Here is a 15,750-nt window from a genome sequence, read left to right on the forward strand (position 1 = left end):
TGACACATTATGTATAGAGCAGCACAAACTTCTACAGGTTATTTGAAAATCGTGTTAATGCCATTGTTGTGAGTAATCTGGGAAGTATACGTCGTCAAGAAAGAGCAATTGCCTCGAACCACGTTTTTTTTTTCTGCAAAACAACTTGCGCTTATGTATCTACTTACGATATCTTAATGCGCATAAAAGGAAGCGAGAACTTCAACCGAGCTCAATGAGGAATAATAGTTTGTAGTGTACAGCATTATGTTGGCTGAAACTATAGAAGCGAGGCGTTGCACTGCGACCCGCACCGTTTCGAAAGGGGTCTCAACTTGACTTGAATCTTTCGATGCATGGAACAACAAAGATGAATCGCGCGCGTCGGAGCATGCGCGGGATTCGCATGCAGGCGGCATCTTTCGGCGGCCGAGTTTTGTTCGGAACTCATTACTCTTCTCGCATGTCAGTCACTCTTTCAAGGAAATACCTTGTCGTGTCTTTCATCTCCGGCACTGTAGTTCGTGTATATTGGTAGTGGCTTCGCAGTGGCTCGCAAAATACCAATAAATTTCGAAACGTTCATCATCATCATCATCAGCCTGGTTTCGCCCACTGCAGGGCAAAGGCCTCTCCCATATTGCTCCAACAATCCCGGTCTTGTACTAATTGTGGCCATGCCGTCCCTGCAAACTTCTTAATCTCATCCGCCCACCTTACTTTCTGCCGCCTCCTGCCACGCTCCCCTTCCCTTGGGATCCTGTCCGTAACCCTTAATGACCATCGGTTCTCTTCCCACCTCATTACATGTCCTGCCCATGCCCATTTCTTTTTTTTTGATTTCAACTAAGATGTCATTGACTCGCGTTTGTTCCCTGACCCAATCGGCTCTTTTCTTGTCCCTGAACGTTACACCTATCATTCTTCTTTCCATAGCTCGTTGCGTTGTCGTCAATTTGAGTAGAACTCTTTTCGTAAGCCTCCAGGTTTCTGCCCCGTAGGTGGTACTGGTAAGACACAGCTATTATATACTTTTCTATTGAGGGATAATGGCAACCTGCTGTTCATGATCTGAGAATGCCTGCCAAACGCACCCCAGCCCATTCCTATTCTCCTGATTGTGTATTCGCTTACGACTTCCAATGCCTCGCTGCCTATTGTAAATTGCTGTTCTCTTCCGAGACTGTTAAATATTACTTTAGTTTTCTGCAGAATAATTTTTAGACCCACTCTTCTGCTTTGCCTCTCCAGGTTAGTGAGCATGCATTGCAATTGGTCCTCCGAGTTACTAAGCAAGGAAATATCATCAGCGAATCGCAAGTTACTAAGGTATTCTCCATTAACTTTTATTCCCAATTCTTCCCAATCCAGGTCTCTGAATACCTCCATTAAACATGCTGTGAATAGCATTGGAGAGATCGTATCTCCCTGCCTGACGCCTTTCTTTATTGGGATTTTGTTGCTTTCTTTATGGAGGAGTACGGTGGCTGTGGAGTCGCAATAGATATCTTTCAGTATATTTACATACGGCTCGTCTACACCCTGATTCCGTAATGCCTCCATGACTGCTGAGGTTTCGACAGAATCGAACGCTTTCTCGTAATCAATGAAAGTTATATATAAGGATTGGTCATATTCTGCACATTTCTCTATCACCTGATTGATAGTGTGAATATGATCTATTGTTGAGTAGCCTTTACGGAATCCTGCCTGGTCCTTTGCTTGACAGAAGTCTAAGGTGTTCCTGATTCTATTTGCGAACACCTTAGTAAATAGTTTGTATTATTGTATACATAGTTTGTAATATTTGTATTTATTGCATGAACTTGACGCATAACATAGCTGCGAGACCGATGACACAATTTATGGACGTTTGACATAGGCGAGCTCATATCGCATAGATTTAAAAGAAAAAATTAAGACATTTTATTGCACCACAGCTTCGTTGAAGTGCGTCCAGTTCGCATTCAAAATAAGAAGGGAAGGTTAACTTCCCACGCGCTTGTTTTCTTGACTGAAGTGTCACAACTGGCGTTTTGAATATGACGTCGAAGAGAGCGGCGAATTGGGTCGCGCTATCGAATGACGTGTCGCTGTAAGAGTATTTTACACGGCTGCAGTGGAAGGGGCTGACAGTCCTGGCTACGACGGACGTCACGGCGAAAAACTTGAGCTCCTTCCCTGGCCTAAGGTCGCATCAGGTATGCTTGGTTGCCTTAGCGTATATTTTCAACACACTTTTGTTTTTCGTAGGCTTGGTTAAACCTACAGGGTGCTTCTTGGATTAAGATGCAGAGTCGTCACCAAAGAGAGCTCACCCTAAAGAAATCAGCAAGTTGGAGTCTTTGAACCTATTGGCCTGGAGGCTATGAAGACGGTGCGAACGAACAATTACTTCACGAGGGCAGCCTTACAGTATTGACTTAGAAGCGAGGCGGCGGAGTTTCGAAGCTGGCAAAGGCTTGACCTTTCGTAGTGGCTCGCTTTGTGTGGGTCGTTGCAGCATGTTGAAGCAGCCTGGCGGCTGCAGAGGCCGCCTTGCCCCGCTTGGACGTTGACGTGCCGTCTACCGCTGAACTGTGAAAAACTGGACGTGGATTGCGCATTCGAATATCACGAACGTGCCAAACTGTTGTGTTCTTGCTATCGCTAGCACGTTCTTCAGTATGCCTGGTACTCGAATCTTTGCGTCTGGCAGCCACTATCGGTGGGCCGAAAGCGCCAGCGCGGGCAGTCGTTGCGCTTTTGACAGGTCGGGTGCGAATAGGGTTCCTGTCGACACCATATATATTAGCGATGTTATAGATAGGCGCCTTGCGAATGTCAGTGGCTTGCTTTGTTAGCATAGGCACCGTATGACTCACCACAGCAGCTTGAGTGAGCATAGCGGGAAAGGTCATTGTCTCCCGGTAACTGGCAGCTCGAGTGGACCTAACCGGGTTTGATTCACGAGAGGCTGTGGGTGACTTTGCGATGGCTGGCGTCGGATGTCTCGTTACAGCGGATCGAATCGGCCAGGCAGGCAAAATTCTCTTGTCAGTACTCATTGCCTCAGGTAGACTAAACCGGTGTGTTTCGAGGACAGCTGTGAAAGGTGGAGCACCAGCCGTATCCGCGGGAATCTGAGCACCGCTGTTATTCAGCCTAGTGGGTGGCGCCTTTTCATCGAAGACAGACATTGGGACGGAGCTGACCACTCGACTTCCACGAGTGGTGATTGCTGGCTTCGTTGTAGTAGTCGCTCGATTGCCGGTCATCGCAGTTTGGATGATCATAGCGGGAAAGGTCGCGTTCCTCCCGGCGCCTGCATCATGTGCGTGTCTTCTCCGCACAGCGTCATCACTGGCTGCGGCTGCGCTGGTCATGACGGGCACTGAAAGGCGAGTCACAGCAGCTAGGATGCGCCAAGCAGTCTCAACCTTCGTCTCACTAGCCGCTACATTAGTGTAGCCAATAACGGGCGTTTTACGACCCACGGTGGTCAGTGACTTGCCCGCATTTGCCTGTAGAGCGTTATTAATGCGCCAGGCAGGGAAAGTTTTGATTTCGCTGGCGCCAGCAGATCCGCCTGGACTAGCCGGAGCAGTCGTAAGATTGGTAGGCGTTTCAGTGTTGGGGTCGCTCAATGCGGAGCTGCGAGTGGTGGTCAAACTGTCCGCGCTCTCTTCACTATTTCGCGTCGGCGTCCCGGCGGAGCTTATCGCTGTCGTTAAGGCCGTGACACCCTCGTCGCCGTTACTGGCAGACTTAGCTTCTGCAGTCCTGTTTCTCTCTGTACCAGTACTGGCAGCCTCGTTAGTTGCAATGAATTGGCTCTCTCCCGTCCTTCGTGTCCTGATGACGTTTCCCTTTTCATCTTTGCGGACGCCGTTCGTATCGGTATTAGTAACCGTAGAAGTTTCTTCGGTGGTTGCAGTCGGTCGGTTATCGGTGGCCTCGATTGTTGCACCGGTTGCGTTCGCGGGAATGCGAGCACCGCTTTTATTCAGCCAAGTGGATGACGCCTTTTCATCGAAAGCAGAGGCTCGAACGGACATCCCCGTACCAGGTTCTCCTGTGGCGGTCGTTGACTTCGTTGTAGTAGTCCCCCTATTGCCGGTCATAGCAGTATGGTTGGTCATTGCTGGAATTATAGTGTTCGTCCCGACGCTGTGTATAGGGTGGCGAGCTTCCGAAGAAACTGTGGCTTCTCGATGGTTTGTCTCTCTGATTTCGATGCTGGTGATAGGTGACGTGATGATCGTAAATGCTTGGCCGCGCTGTCTATCCTTAAGTGCATCGATTGTGGCAGGCAGGGGCACGGAAGTTTGAACACCTGACGTCGCCGTGAAGCTGCGCAAATGCGTACTAGGTTCCGGTGTACTAATCTCTTTCGCCATTCTTGCGGTTACGGAAATGGCAGTGGTCGATAATGCCTTCCGTTGGTTTCTTGAAGTCCCACTTTCAGTGAAGCTCTGGACAGTCGGTGCGCTAACAGCAGCCACTGTCGCTGGATTGATGCCGGCGCTGGTGCGGAAATAGCCCGGCAACACCGACTTTGCTTTCACCGTGGAAGCAGTGCCCGATTTGCGAATGCTTGCCATGTGCACTCTTGTTACGTCTGTACCCACCACTGTAGTTTGCACAGATGCGTCGAGACTGATGCCTGGAGTACTGACAAGCATGGTGTGCACATTTGTGCCCTCGGAACGTACGTCTCCGTTTGTATATAAAATGCCGACATTTGTGCGATTGTATTCATTTAGTACAGGGCTGCTGGTAGTGTTCCCTGCAGTATCTTGTTGACGAAACGTCTTCCGAAACGAATTTTCGCTAGCAGAAGAAATTCGAGAAGAGATTGCTTCTGTCTTAAAATTTTTAGTACAGTCGAACGCTAGTACAGGGCCGTTGTCTAGCGTCTTCGGCGCAATGGTAATAAAGCGCCAACCACCTACGAGCCGATAGCCTTTACGGGTATGGATGTCGATCAGTGTAGGAATGGTGCCGCTTCCGACCACCAGTTGAGACGCGTTAGGGGGCGCTGCCGCGTCTAAAGACGTCGCTCCGGTCGCTATCGAGATCGCCGCTTCGGACGTGGCCGTGGATTCACGGGAAGCGTTGAGCATGCCCACGTCCGCGGTTATCTTCTCGGCGCCCCACCATCCTCGCTATGACGTGGCCGGCGATGAACGTCAGCAGGCTGAATGAAACGAGGATGAGGGGAATGGAAAAGGAGAGAAGGAAACGGTCTCGGAGAGGCAGCTTCTTCAGTGCCACGGCCCTTGCCCTTGACGAAGCACCGCGAGATAGCGGCCGCAGCGGCTGCTTCGTGGCCTCCTTGCTGGGAGCTCGTTTCTTGCCCGGCGGTGTCTTGATGGTCACTCGCATCGTGTTCCGAGTTGCGGGCTGAGCGCGCGCATGTCGCTCCATCTCCGCCAGCGTTGCAGGCAGAAGTGCGGAAGTGCGGCCTCCAGTACAGTTTTTTTACGCCGGTGACGAAGTGCCGCTGAGGCGAAACAGGCGCGATGGTGTCGTTGTAGGCTTAACGATGTGACGTGAGCACAAGCGCGACTCGGAGAACAGACGCCACGGTGCGACATTCGGGCGCCCCAGATTCTTCTTCCATTTCTTCTTTTCCAACTTCTCGCCTCATGCACGCGCCCGCTTCGCGGTTTTAGGCCCTCAATTTTAGACCCCACCTGCGGGCAATTGCCAAAATTGTCACGCTTAGTATAGCGTACAGATCGTCTGCGCTACTAGATTTACTAAAGCTTACCTCTGAATATCCGGACTCAGGGCAAAAACAAACGAAAGACTCTGCCATCAAGACGAATAGTGAACAGTGTAACAGAGAGCGCTGCGAGCGTAGCTGTCTCAAGGTGCCTTTGTCGAAAGAGAGGAAGAAAAGGTACTGAGGTCAGCCAGGTGGTGCGTCCGGTTTGCTACCCTGCACTGGGGGAAGGAGAAAGAGAAAAGGCATGATGTGAGAGTCGCGGAGTCGGGAATCCCGATGAAACAGGAGGAGGTGATGTGCAGCCGTCTCTGATGTAAGAGACGTGCAGGATAGAAATTTCGCTTGCGGGCATGCACTAGTCGAGGCAACTGGAAAGAGGCGCGCTACCCTGCGCCTCCACTCACCACGCGATGCTTTGCGCTGTTCCTTAGCTCGGCTGCACTATCCCCTTCATTTCTTTTTTTTTCTTTGGTAGAACGCTCCATAAATCGTTTGCCATAACCCCTAGTTTGTAGCCAAACTTTTCGACGGGTCCTTGTGGATGGCTCTGGTGGAAAGTGTTCCGGGAGGCAGTGAAAGAAAGCTTCGCCTTGAAAATTTATGCTCTCCTGCGAGGACCGTCGATTACTGCGAGGACGTTACTGTCCACGTACGAGGCCAATAAGTAAATGCGTGTTTCTTTTAATAACGATCAAAATGCAGTGATAGACAGCATATACAAAGCGACAAATACAGCGTCGACTTGTCCCCAGAACGAATCTCCATTTGGTGGTGGCGTCTTCCAAGTTGCGACTCGTCAGCTGATTTTCGAGACACCTTCGGCACTGCCGTTGCCCGCTGCGTTGTTTCGGCCGCCACCTCTGGCGCTGTCAGTGGCGCCACCCAGCGCAGGCAGGACGATCAGCGCCGCCCCGGTCGTCGTGTCGGCATCGGCGGTGATGTTGGGTCTGGCCGGCAAGCGCTTGCGGGCACCGCCCACCCCGGCGGCGTCGGCCTGTGCGAACCGCAGCAGGTATGCCAGCACGCCGATGACGAGCAGCGCGCAGAGGACGAGAAGTGCCACGCACGCGCTCTCCATGGGGTCTCCGAGGGTGGTGGTGGTAGAAACCTTTATTGCCAATGATATGAATGGTGGGGGCGAAGCCCCCTACATGGCACTTGAGTGCTCCCTTACTATGAGGGGGCACCCTTACAAAGCAAAGGAGAGTCCTTGAAGCGCAATCCTTCTTATTGCACTGGAGATGATCCGGCACTGGTCTTGAGCGGAAGTGCAGGTCAGAAGAGTCTCCCAGTAAGACACCGCCACGGCAGGTGATGGGGGATGAGGGAAGGTGGGGCACGTGAGGAGGGTGTGCAGGAAGTCTCCTGGTTTGCCGCAAAGTTTGCATGTTGAGGGGAATTGGTCTGGGTATCTGGCATGTAGTAGTATGGGGTATGGAGCAGTCCGAGTTTGTAGTCGACGCCAGTGTGCGGCCTGCTCTATGGTGAGGGATGGGGCTGGGGGTGTGTATTCCCTTCGTTTGTCCCGGTAGTACGAGATAATATCACGGAAAGAGAGCAGGCACTCCCCGGCCCGTAGAGGGGGCTCGGCTCCCACTGCCCGGAAGGTGAGACCTCAGGCGAAGGAGTGAGCCTCCTCGTTGCCGGGGAGGCCAGCATGTGCTGGCGTCCAGATTAGCGTTATGCGGCGCCGGGGCTGCCAGGAGCGTAGTAAGCGCGCAGCGGTGCGGGATATGTAGCCATTGGCATAGTTGAGAATGGCGGATTTCGAGTCAGTGATAATTTTGGTGGCAGATGAAGAGATGAGACCAAGCGCGATGGCTGCCTCTTCTGCCTCTGTGGTGGAATTGGTGATGATTGAACTGGAGGTTAGAAGCTTTGCTCGATTGTCGGCTACCGCCAGGGCCATACGGGAGCCTGACGTATATTCCGCTGCGTCCACGTAGACCACCTCATGGTCCTCGCCATACTGTTTGTGGAGGGCCCGAGCCCTTGCTCTTCGGCGGTTCCCGTCTCGCTCAGGGTTCATCTTCTTGGGGACAGGGGGTATGTTGAGGTTAGAGCGGAGGATAGGAGAAAGGGGGACCCTCTCGGTAGGGTGTGTAATAGGGGTTAGGTTTAATTGGGATAACAGAGTGCGGCCAGGCTCTGAGTTAGACAGACGGGATATTTGTGCCGTAAAGGTGGCTTCTCTGAGTTCCTCAAAGGTGTTGTGGACACCGAGTTTGAGGAGTCGGTCATTGGATGTGCTGGGAGGAAGGCGTAGAGCTGCTTTCGTGCAACTCCGTAGGAGCGCGTTTACTCGATCTCTCTCCTTCTGTCGAAGGGGTAGGTAAGGAAGAGCATATGCGGTGCGGCTTATTATGTAAGCCTGGGTGAGGCGAAGCGTGTTTTCCTCGCGTAAGCCAGCCCGGCGGTTCGCTATGCGGCGAATCAGTCGGGTGGTCTGTTGAGCGTGTGTTTGGAGAGTTTTTATGACTTCTCCGTGCGCGCCATGAGAGTGGATAACTAGCCCTAGCACTCGGATTTTTGATACTAGTGGGATGGGGTGAGTACCTAGCGTAAGGGTGATGGGAGGAACGACTGAATCGTGTTGCTTGTGGCGGTATAGAAAGAGCTCCGATTTTGAGGGGGAGCAGGTCAGGCCACGCTCTCGTACATATGTGTCGATGGTGGTTAGTGCCAATTGTAGGTGTTGTTCTATTTCGGCGTTACTGCCTCGGTTTGTCCAGACAGTGATGTCGTCGGCGTAGAGGCTAAAATGGATGTCGGGGATTTCAGCTAGTTGCTGGGGTAGGTGAAGGAGTGCTATATTGAATAATATAGGGGAAAGGACGGCTCCCTGGGGCGTACCTCGTGCCCCGATTGTGATACCTGGGAGGCTGTGGTCACCGAAAGTAAGTGTGGCTGTGCGGTGGCTGAGGAAGTCTCGGATGTAGTTGTACATCCTGGCTCCGACTCCCAAGGTTGTAAGGTTTTGTAGGATAGCTGAGTGTGTAACGTTGTCAAATGCCTTAGTAAGATCCACACCTAGAATAGCTTTGGTGTCGTTGGTTTGAGAGTCTAGAATGTGATGTTTTAGCTGTAGGAAGACGTCCTGTGTGGAAAGTCCAGGACGAAATCCAAACATGCAGGTGGGCATCAGATCACTGCTTTCTAGGTAACGGCAGAGCCTAGTCTGGAGTACGTGTTCCATCAATTTGCCCACCGAAGATGTCAAAGAGATGGGTCTCAGGTTAGAGGTGAGCAGAGGTTTCCCGGGTTTAGGTATGAAGACGACTTTGGCCTCTTTCCATTGCGATGGGAGGGTGCCCTTTTGCCAGCACCCGTTAAAGTATTCGGTAAGGGCCGTAATGGATTCGGGGTCGAGATTCCGGAGTGCCTTGTTATGTACCCCGTCCGGACCGGGGGTTGAGCACGTGTTAAGTCTCTGGAGTTCAGCCTGAACTTCTGCTTCTGTAATGGGTTGGTCGATGAAGTCGTTAGGGGGGCCTGCATAGTCGGGGTGTGTTAAAGGAGGGTGTGTGGGGAAATACAGATTTCGAAGTTCTTGAAGGAGTTCCAATGGAGGTGTATCGGAAGTATGTATGAGTTTGGTGAGGTTGTGTCTTTGTGTAGTCTTAGACTGTGTGGAGTCTATTAAGTGTCTAAAGAGGTTCCAGGTCTGAGGTAAACTCATATTGCCATCTAGCTTGTTGCATAGTGATTCCCAGTTTTGTCGTGAAAGAGTCGCTGCGTGTGTCTCTATCTCTTTATTGAGACGGGCGAGGCGGCGTCTAAGTGTCCGGTTCCAACGCTGCCTTTGCCAGCGTCGTTCTAGGCTTGCTTTAGCTTCCCATAAATGTAGAAGGTGGGAGTCAACTGTGTCGCTGGGGTAGTCCTCCCATAGGGGACGAGTTGCGAGTCGGACATCACTTTGTAGTTGTTTGGACCATTCGGTGATGTCCTTGATGGGGGCGGAGGTGCGGGCTGCTCTACATGATCGGAAAGAGTCCCACTTCGTGAAAGTTGAGCCTCTGGGAGGTCTGCGGGGTAGTTGAATGTTTAAGAGAATTTCGATGATGCAATGGTCACTACCCAAATTCTCTTGTGTGTTGCACGATGTGGCGTGAGGGAGGCGATGTGCGAACGTAAGGTCTGGCGTAGTGTCTCTACAGACGCTGGTTCCCGTGCGTGTAGGAGAGGTAGGGTCGGTGAGTAGAGAGAGACCGGCTTGTTGCGCTGCTAACCACACACGACGGCCTTTCGGTGTGTCATGTGGGTAACCCCAAGCCGTATGCGGGGCATTAAAGTCTCCTACAACGAGTAAGGGGCACTTGTTTGCTATGCGCTTCGCAAGTGTAAAGAGGCGTTCGATGTTGCTTTGTAGGCACTTTGGGTGGCTATATACATTTAGGATGAAGAGACTGTTCGCTCGAGCGTGTTGCGGCACAAGCTCAATTAGAAGGTGATCAATGTCTTGAATCGGTAGGGTATGGGAGATGGTGGTGATTGAGCGACTAACTAGAAATGCTACCCGGGAGGGTAGGGGAGACGTGGGCAAAATAGGAGTATAGCCAGGGAGGGTAAGTGGGTTGGAGGGTTCCTGCAGGGCAAGGATGTCGGGCCCCGTTGCGCAGGACAGCAGTTGGTGGACCACATGACGCTTCCGGCGAAAGCCCCGGCAGTTCCACTGCCAGAGTGTAAGATTACGGTTTGGAGCTGCCATCATGAGAATCGATAGCAGGGGAAGGAATAACGGAGGGGTGGGAGTCGTGAGCTATGACAGGCATAGGGTTGTCGTTTCCCTCCGTTGCTTTAGCCTTCTTGCGTCTATTTTGGGTGGGGTCCCGCTTCGGGAGGGCGGTTGAGTAAGAATTGAGCTGGGACTCAAGATCGCTACATCGGTCAGAGAAGCCTTGGGTTAGCACATCTAATCGTTGGTTAAAAGAAGTATTATCTTGCGTTAAGTGGATTACCGCGTTTTTTAGCGTTGCACATTCCTGGTTGATGTGAGTAATAGCGGCCTGCAATTTTGCCTCAAAGCGAGCAGCGAAGGACTCAAGCAGGGTTGGAATGTCGTCTCGTGAGGTAGCGGTGGGGGGAGTGGGTGCTATGCATGCAGTTGAGTTTGCTGAGGGTTCGGTGTCAGCTTCCATTGCTAGCAAATCAGGAGAGGAAGTAGGGTTGGAGTGACTGGGTAAGGTATGGGCGGTGGGTGGGTTGGGGGTGGGAGGCTGGTATGCGGCAGGAGCGGGGGCAGGTGGAATGGGAGATCCAGAGGCAAGAGCACTTATCTGGGTTTCCAGTTTGGCGATATGTTGATGAAGGGCGGCGGCTTCTTTCCGGGCTGCTGTAGCTTCTGCTTTGGCCGCCGCTGCCTCCTCCTGGGATTTTGCAAGGGCGTGTTGCAGATTGGGAGTCGCCGTCATGGATGGCATGTGCTTGTGAGAAGAGAGGGGAGTGTCCCAGGCTTGCTTCAACGGCGCTGTCCAGGCTTGCTTGTGTTGATTGGGCGACAACTGGGGAAAATTGTCCCCGGATGTGATCAATTCTTGATGCCGCGTTTGTGGGTGGCTCGGCTGTTTCCGTGTCTGGTGAAGGTTTCGTCCCTTGCAGGATCCCGTGCCGGTAAGGTGAGGGCCCTCGCACAGAATGCAATTAGGCGTGCAAGGAGGTTCTTGTTGCGGATGTTGTATCCCACAGCGGGGGCAGAGATTGGTCTTGGGGCTTGGGCATACGTCATGACGGTGACCCGGTTGTCTGCAATTTGTGCAGGCTTCCGGACTGCCGCGGTATTGGGTGCAGCGGTGGATGGCTCCCATGTATTTGATGGAGTTCGGGACTGCGCTTGCGTCGAAGGTGATTAGGATGGAGTGCGTCTTTCCCATGCGTCGGGCTGCTAGTATGGTGTGCTCTGGATTTCTTCTGACCAGGTCTTGGTAGAGTTGCATTGGGGTCTCGTCGTCATAGGCGTTTGTGATGACTCCTCTGGTAGCCCCCGGTGGGGGTGCCACGTAAGCTGCGCACGGGTAGGTTCGGTCTCCAATGGTGAGGGAGGTCAGCGTCTTCAGAGTCTCGGCAGTTGGGAAATGTGTTGTTGCCATGGTGAAAGTATTGTTGGTGGGGTGGATGCGAAGGCAGAAGTCGTCCGGTAGAGTGATTTGGAGCTGGGTCTGCACTGCCGTACTGAGTCGAGGTGTTGGGATGTCAAGGAGTCGCACTTCACCTCGCGGGCGAACGACCACTCTAATAGCGTTGGGTGGGAGTGGCGGCAGTTGCTTGCTGCGTTGCACTGTGAGGCGAGCCTCCTTGGTTGCAGGTGGTAGGCGGGCCGGCGTCTTGCCGCTGCTAGTTGCGGCTGCTGCGTCGGGCGCCGCGTTCCTGGCGTTCGGGTTTGCTGCCTCGGAGGTAGCATTGTCTGAGCGTTGAGGTGGTTTCGGCGAATTGGCCGGTCGGGAGGCATAGGCTTTATATATAACTGGTGTCCAATCGTCTGACTGGAGCTCTTGTGCGATTACGGTGTGTCCTTCAACCGTTACTTCCATGTTGACGGCTGGCGTCGCAGGCGGAGTGGCGGAGTCCGAGTGAGGCTTAGCTCGACGGCTGAGCGTCTCTCCGGAGCTGGGGAGCCGGAGTCGTCGGGGTCTCGGGGCGAGCCGTGCCGCTCGCGGTGCCTCGGGGGCCCCCGGCTGGGGGCGGCGGTTCGGGCCGACGTACGTGCTGTGGAGCAGTGTTCAGGCACGTCTGACCTCGACGAGCGCGCGTGGTGTTCCTCCGCAGCGGTAGCGGATGTTCTCGGGTCTCCGAAGGCGCGCAGCGCTCTCCGCTTGCGCTTGTCGCGGCGGGCGGATCGGGCTCTGCCTGCCTGCGTGCGTTGGCGACGGCTACGTGAAGGTGCGTCCGTAATGACGAAATGAATGCCGGGACTGATACGTATTCAGGCGTAACCACCTGAAGCGCTTCAATGCGTTAGCGTTGTCAAAGATGGTAAATAACTGTATGGGAGAGAGCTAAGAAGCTAACAACGCAATAATACATAAATAAATAAATATAGTCATATCATGGGAAGCCAACAAACACTGGCACCAAGGACAACATAGGGGAAATTACTTGTGCTTAATAAATGGAATGAAGAAACGATAAATTAATGGAAATTAAAGTGGATGAGAAAACAACTTGCCGCAGATGGGAACCGAACCCACAACCTTCGCATTTCGCCTGCGATGCTCTACGAATTGAGCTACCGCGGCGCTGTTTCCCCATCCACTTTCTTGGGTATTTATGTGTACTAGTAAACCCTGGGAGTGCGAATTGGGAAATGCGAAGGTTGTGCGTTCGGTTCCCACCTGCGGCAACCGCCAGCGAAGGCTTCAGCGCCGGGCGCTGGTGGGGAGGTCCCGTAGAGGGCGCGCTGGCTGCGAGGAATGAGAGATTGACGTTGCCTACCGCAAAGGGCTCAGAAAGCGTACACCCTATAGGTATGTCAACTGCGCCTTTAATGCAATTGCGTAATACGGTTCCTTCACGAGTTCTGGGCGTTTGGGGGCAATCATAGAAAACAGCCGGGATCAGATAGCTTTAGACAATTTGTGGGCGTAGGGAAATAATTTAAATAGGTGAAAGAGGAGGAGGAGGAGAGCGGTGGTCAAAGAGAGGAGGAGGACGTTATGTGACGACTAGGTCGACGTCACGTGACAGGGTGGTACCATCCTGTCCGATTGCTGGCTGCAACAGTCACGTGGCACCGATGGCTTCATTCGCGGCAAGCGAGTCACAGAAAGAGTGATCACGTGCGCTTGTGTGAACGTAATTAGTGCATCACAGAGATACAAATTTAGAGAAAAGCACACATAGATGTATGTCACAGCTGCTATTTACTTCATTTGAAAAGTTGTGGGGCCTCGAAGGGGCTCAAGGCTGCAGTATACTGCAGCATTCATTGCTAAGGAGTCGACCCGCAACAGGATCAGAACCATGGCTTCAGTTTTGACAGCAAGTTTCATGAAACACACCGGCGTCAATATAGGCGATGCGTGCAAGGTTTGTCGGCTGAGTTTGAAATGAACCAAAGCTATTGCAACATGACGATTAAGCTGAATAAGCACTAGGTGTGGCAATGTTGAAGATTGGGTGCGTTGGTATCGCGTACTTGCCGACAGATCACGCCACAGCCACGCGACAGAAAAGATAACACATATAGTTACACAGAACGCTACGGTTTTGTGTGTGTGTCTTCTCTTGTGTTGAGTGGTTAATGCACCATTTGTCCGTAAGTGCTAGGTAGACGCATGAATTTCTCAATTTCGTCGCGCAATCTACTTCTCGATAAGCAGCCATAGATAGCATTTTCTTTTCCGTCGCACCAAATTTGCTATCTTAATGGACTGTTTGTTTCAAATACTTCATCCCCCTCCTTAACTAGAATGCCATCTACACGTGTTCGAGCCCTGTCACCCCTCTATCGAATATTTTCGCGTTCTAGCGAAGGTGAGGAACTCGCTCCTATCACTTTTGTCATCGCTTCCTTTCATTATCGCTTGTATGACTCTGGGTGAAGCCCTTAGCTCCTTTCACGCCCGTTTTTTTAGCTTTCGATTTTCGGCATTATAATAAGCTACGCTGAGGGAGCACAGTTACAGAGTCTTGACTTGGGAGTTTCGGTGAAATGCGCTATTCGCAACATTTGTTCTCGTTTCTCGCGACTATAGCGTTCGCTATGTATACAGTTGGCCTAAGTGAACGTTCTCCTTCACTCCTTCTAAGGTTTCGTAGCTACTGTTCCTAATCTTCGCTTACCTAACAAGTATTTCTCATTACTGTAGTTTTCTGCACATTCTCTCACTCACCCACTCATCGATACGTCTGTTCAGGTCCCGAATATCTTAAAAAGCTATCTCTACGTTTGAGTAGCATGATTCCTCCTACCTTCCACTGGTTCTGCTGTCGCTCCATTGCTAGGTGTGGCCATAGCGTCTAGCCTTGCCAAGCGTGATGAATGGTTAGAGCCTGTAACTTTCACCAAAACTGGGATCTCAAAAGCAGTGGCCGGCGGAAACAGGTTGCGCGTCCTTTTTCTTCTTCTGCTTCTCCTTCTTCTCCAGCTTCCAGGATTAGAACGCGCCTACAATAACGAGCTATGTTGAACTGGGACTATATTGAACTGGAACTGTTTTCCAAATTGGGACTAACAAATCAAGGTTTGAATCCAGAAGGCTTTTAAGTGATGCTTTCTTTTCCTCTTCCTTCCACTTTGAAGTTGCTGGCGGCTGCTGAATCGGCGAGTGTACAACTTGGGGCACACAAGGTATGTGAACTTTTTTGGCCAATTCCTCGGAATGGTTATGTGCCACTGGGTATGTGGGCGATCAGGCAAGCATAAAAAGAGAGAAGACGGGAAGAAATGGGCAATATCAAATTGAAGTAGGTGGCTGCAGAAAAGTGAAGTCGGCAACAGAAGCAGCCGAGTGTGGAGATAGAGAGAGAGAAACCATTTATTTCTGAGATGGGGTGACTTCCTCGTAGGGTGGAACCCTTAGTTCAGAGCCCCATTGGCTCACGCCACTCCACGTGCACGACGGATCAGCCGTCGCTGCTCTGGCAGGTCTAAGCTGGTCAGCGCAGTCTCCCAGGGAGGAAGGTGAAGGTGAAGGAATTGCGTAGTAACCCGGAATGTGCGGGCACTCCCAGGTTCGATGATATACTGTGGGCTTTGCTCCACAGTAGGGACAACATGAGGGATATTGTGTGGGGTGCAGAGGTGAAGATAAAAGAGACAGGGGAATTAATTAGTTTGAAGCTGCCGCCACGCGACAGCATCTTCTTGGTTAAGGGAATTATGGGGGGGTGTCTCCTGCTTGCCCCCTTCCCTTCAAAAAGGGTTAAAGTTTTTCGTCATCATCATCACCTGCTGCTGTCTGTGTAATGTTGTAGAGTTTCAATGTTGTTCAGTGGCTCGTTCGGTGCATCGTCTGGGTTTGACAGCTCTTCCAATGGGGCCCCGTTAGCGAGCTCTCGGGTTACCGCATTAGCGCGTTCATTACCACGCAGAGAGGCGTGTCCAGGCGTCCAGATGATTC

At 52.0% G+C, this 15,750-nt stretch overlaps 1 protein-coding gene across 2 annotated transcripts in view; it reads right to left on the bottom strand.

The window, feature by feature from the left end:
• The window catches only part of LOC135918631 (uncharacterized), an 84,393-nt gene extending 69,676 nt beyond the window's left edge, over positions 1-14,717 (bottom strand). For both annotated transcript variants that reach the window (XM_065452259.1, XM_065452256.1), the window contains exon 1: positions 14,600-14,717. Coding sequence is in view for 1 of the 2 variants with exons in the window: in XM_065452256.1 (XP_065308328.1) it covers positions 14,600-14,642 (43 nt within the window). In the remaining variant the exon portion in view is untranslated. The remainder of the gene's footprint in view (positions 1-14,599) is intronic.
• Positions 14,718-15,750: the final 1,033 nt, after the last annotated feature.

This window comes from Dermacentor albipictus, chromosome 5 (genome assembly GCF_038994185.2).
Source record: "Dermacentor albipictus isolate Rhodes 1998 colony chromosome 5, USDA_Dalb.pri_finalv2, whole genome shotgun sequence".
Classification (NCBI taxonomy): domain Eukaryota; kingdom Metazoa; phylum Arthropoda; class Arachnida; order Ixodida; family Ixodidae; genus Dermacentor; species Dermacentor albipictus.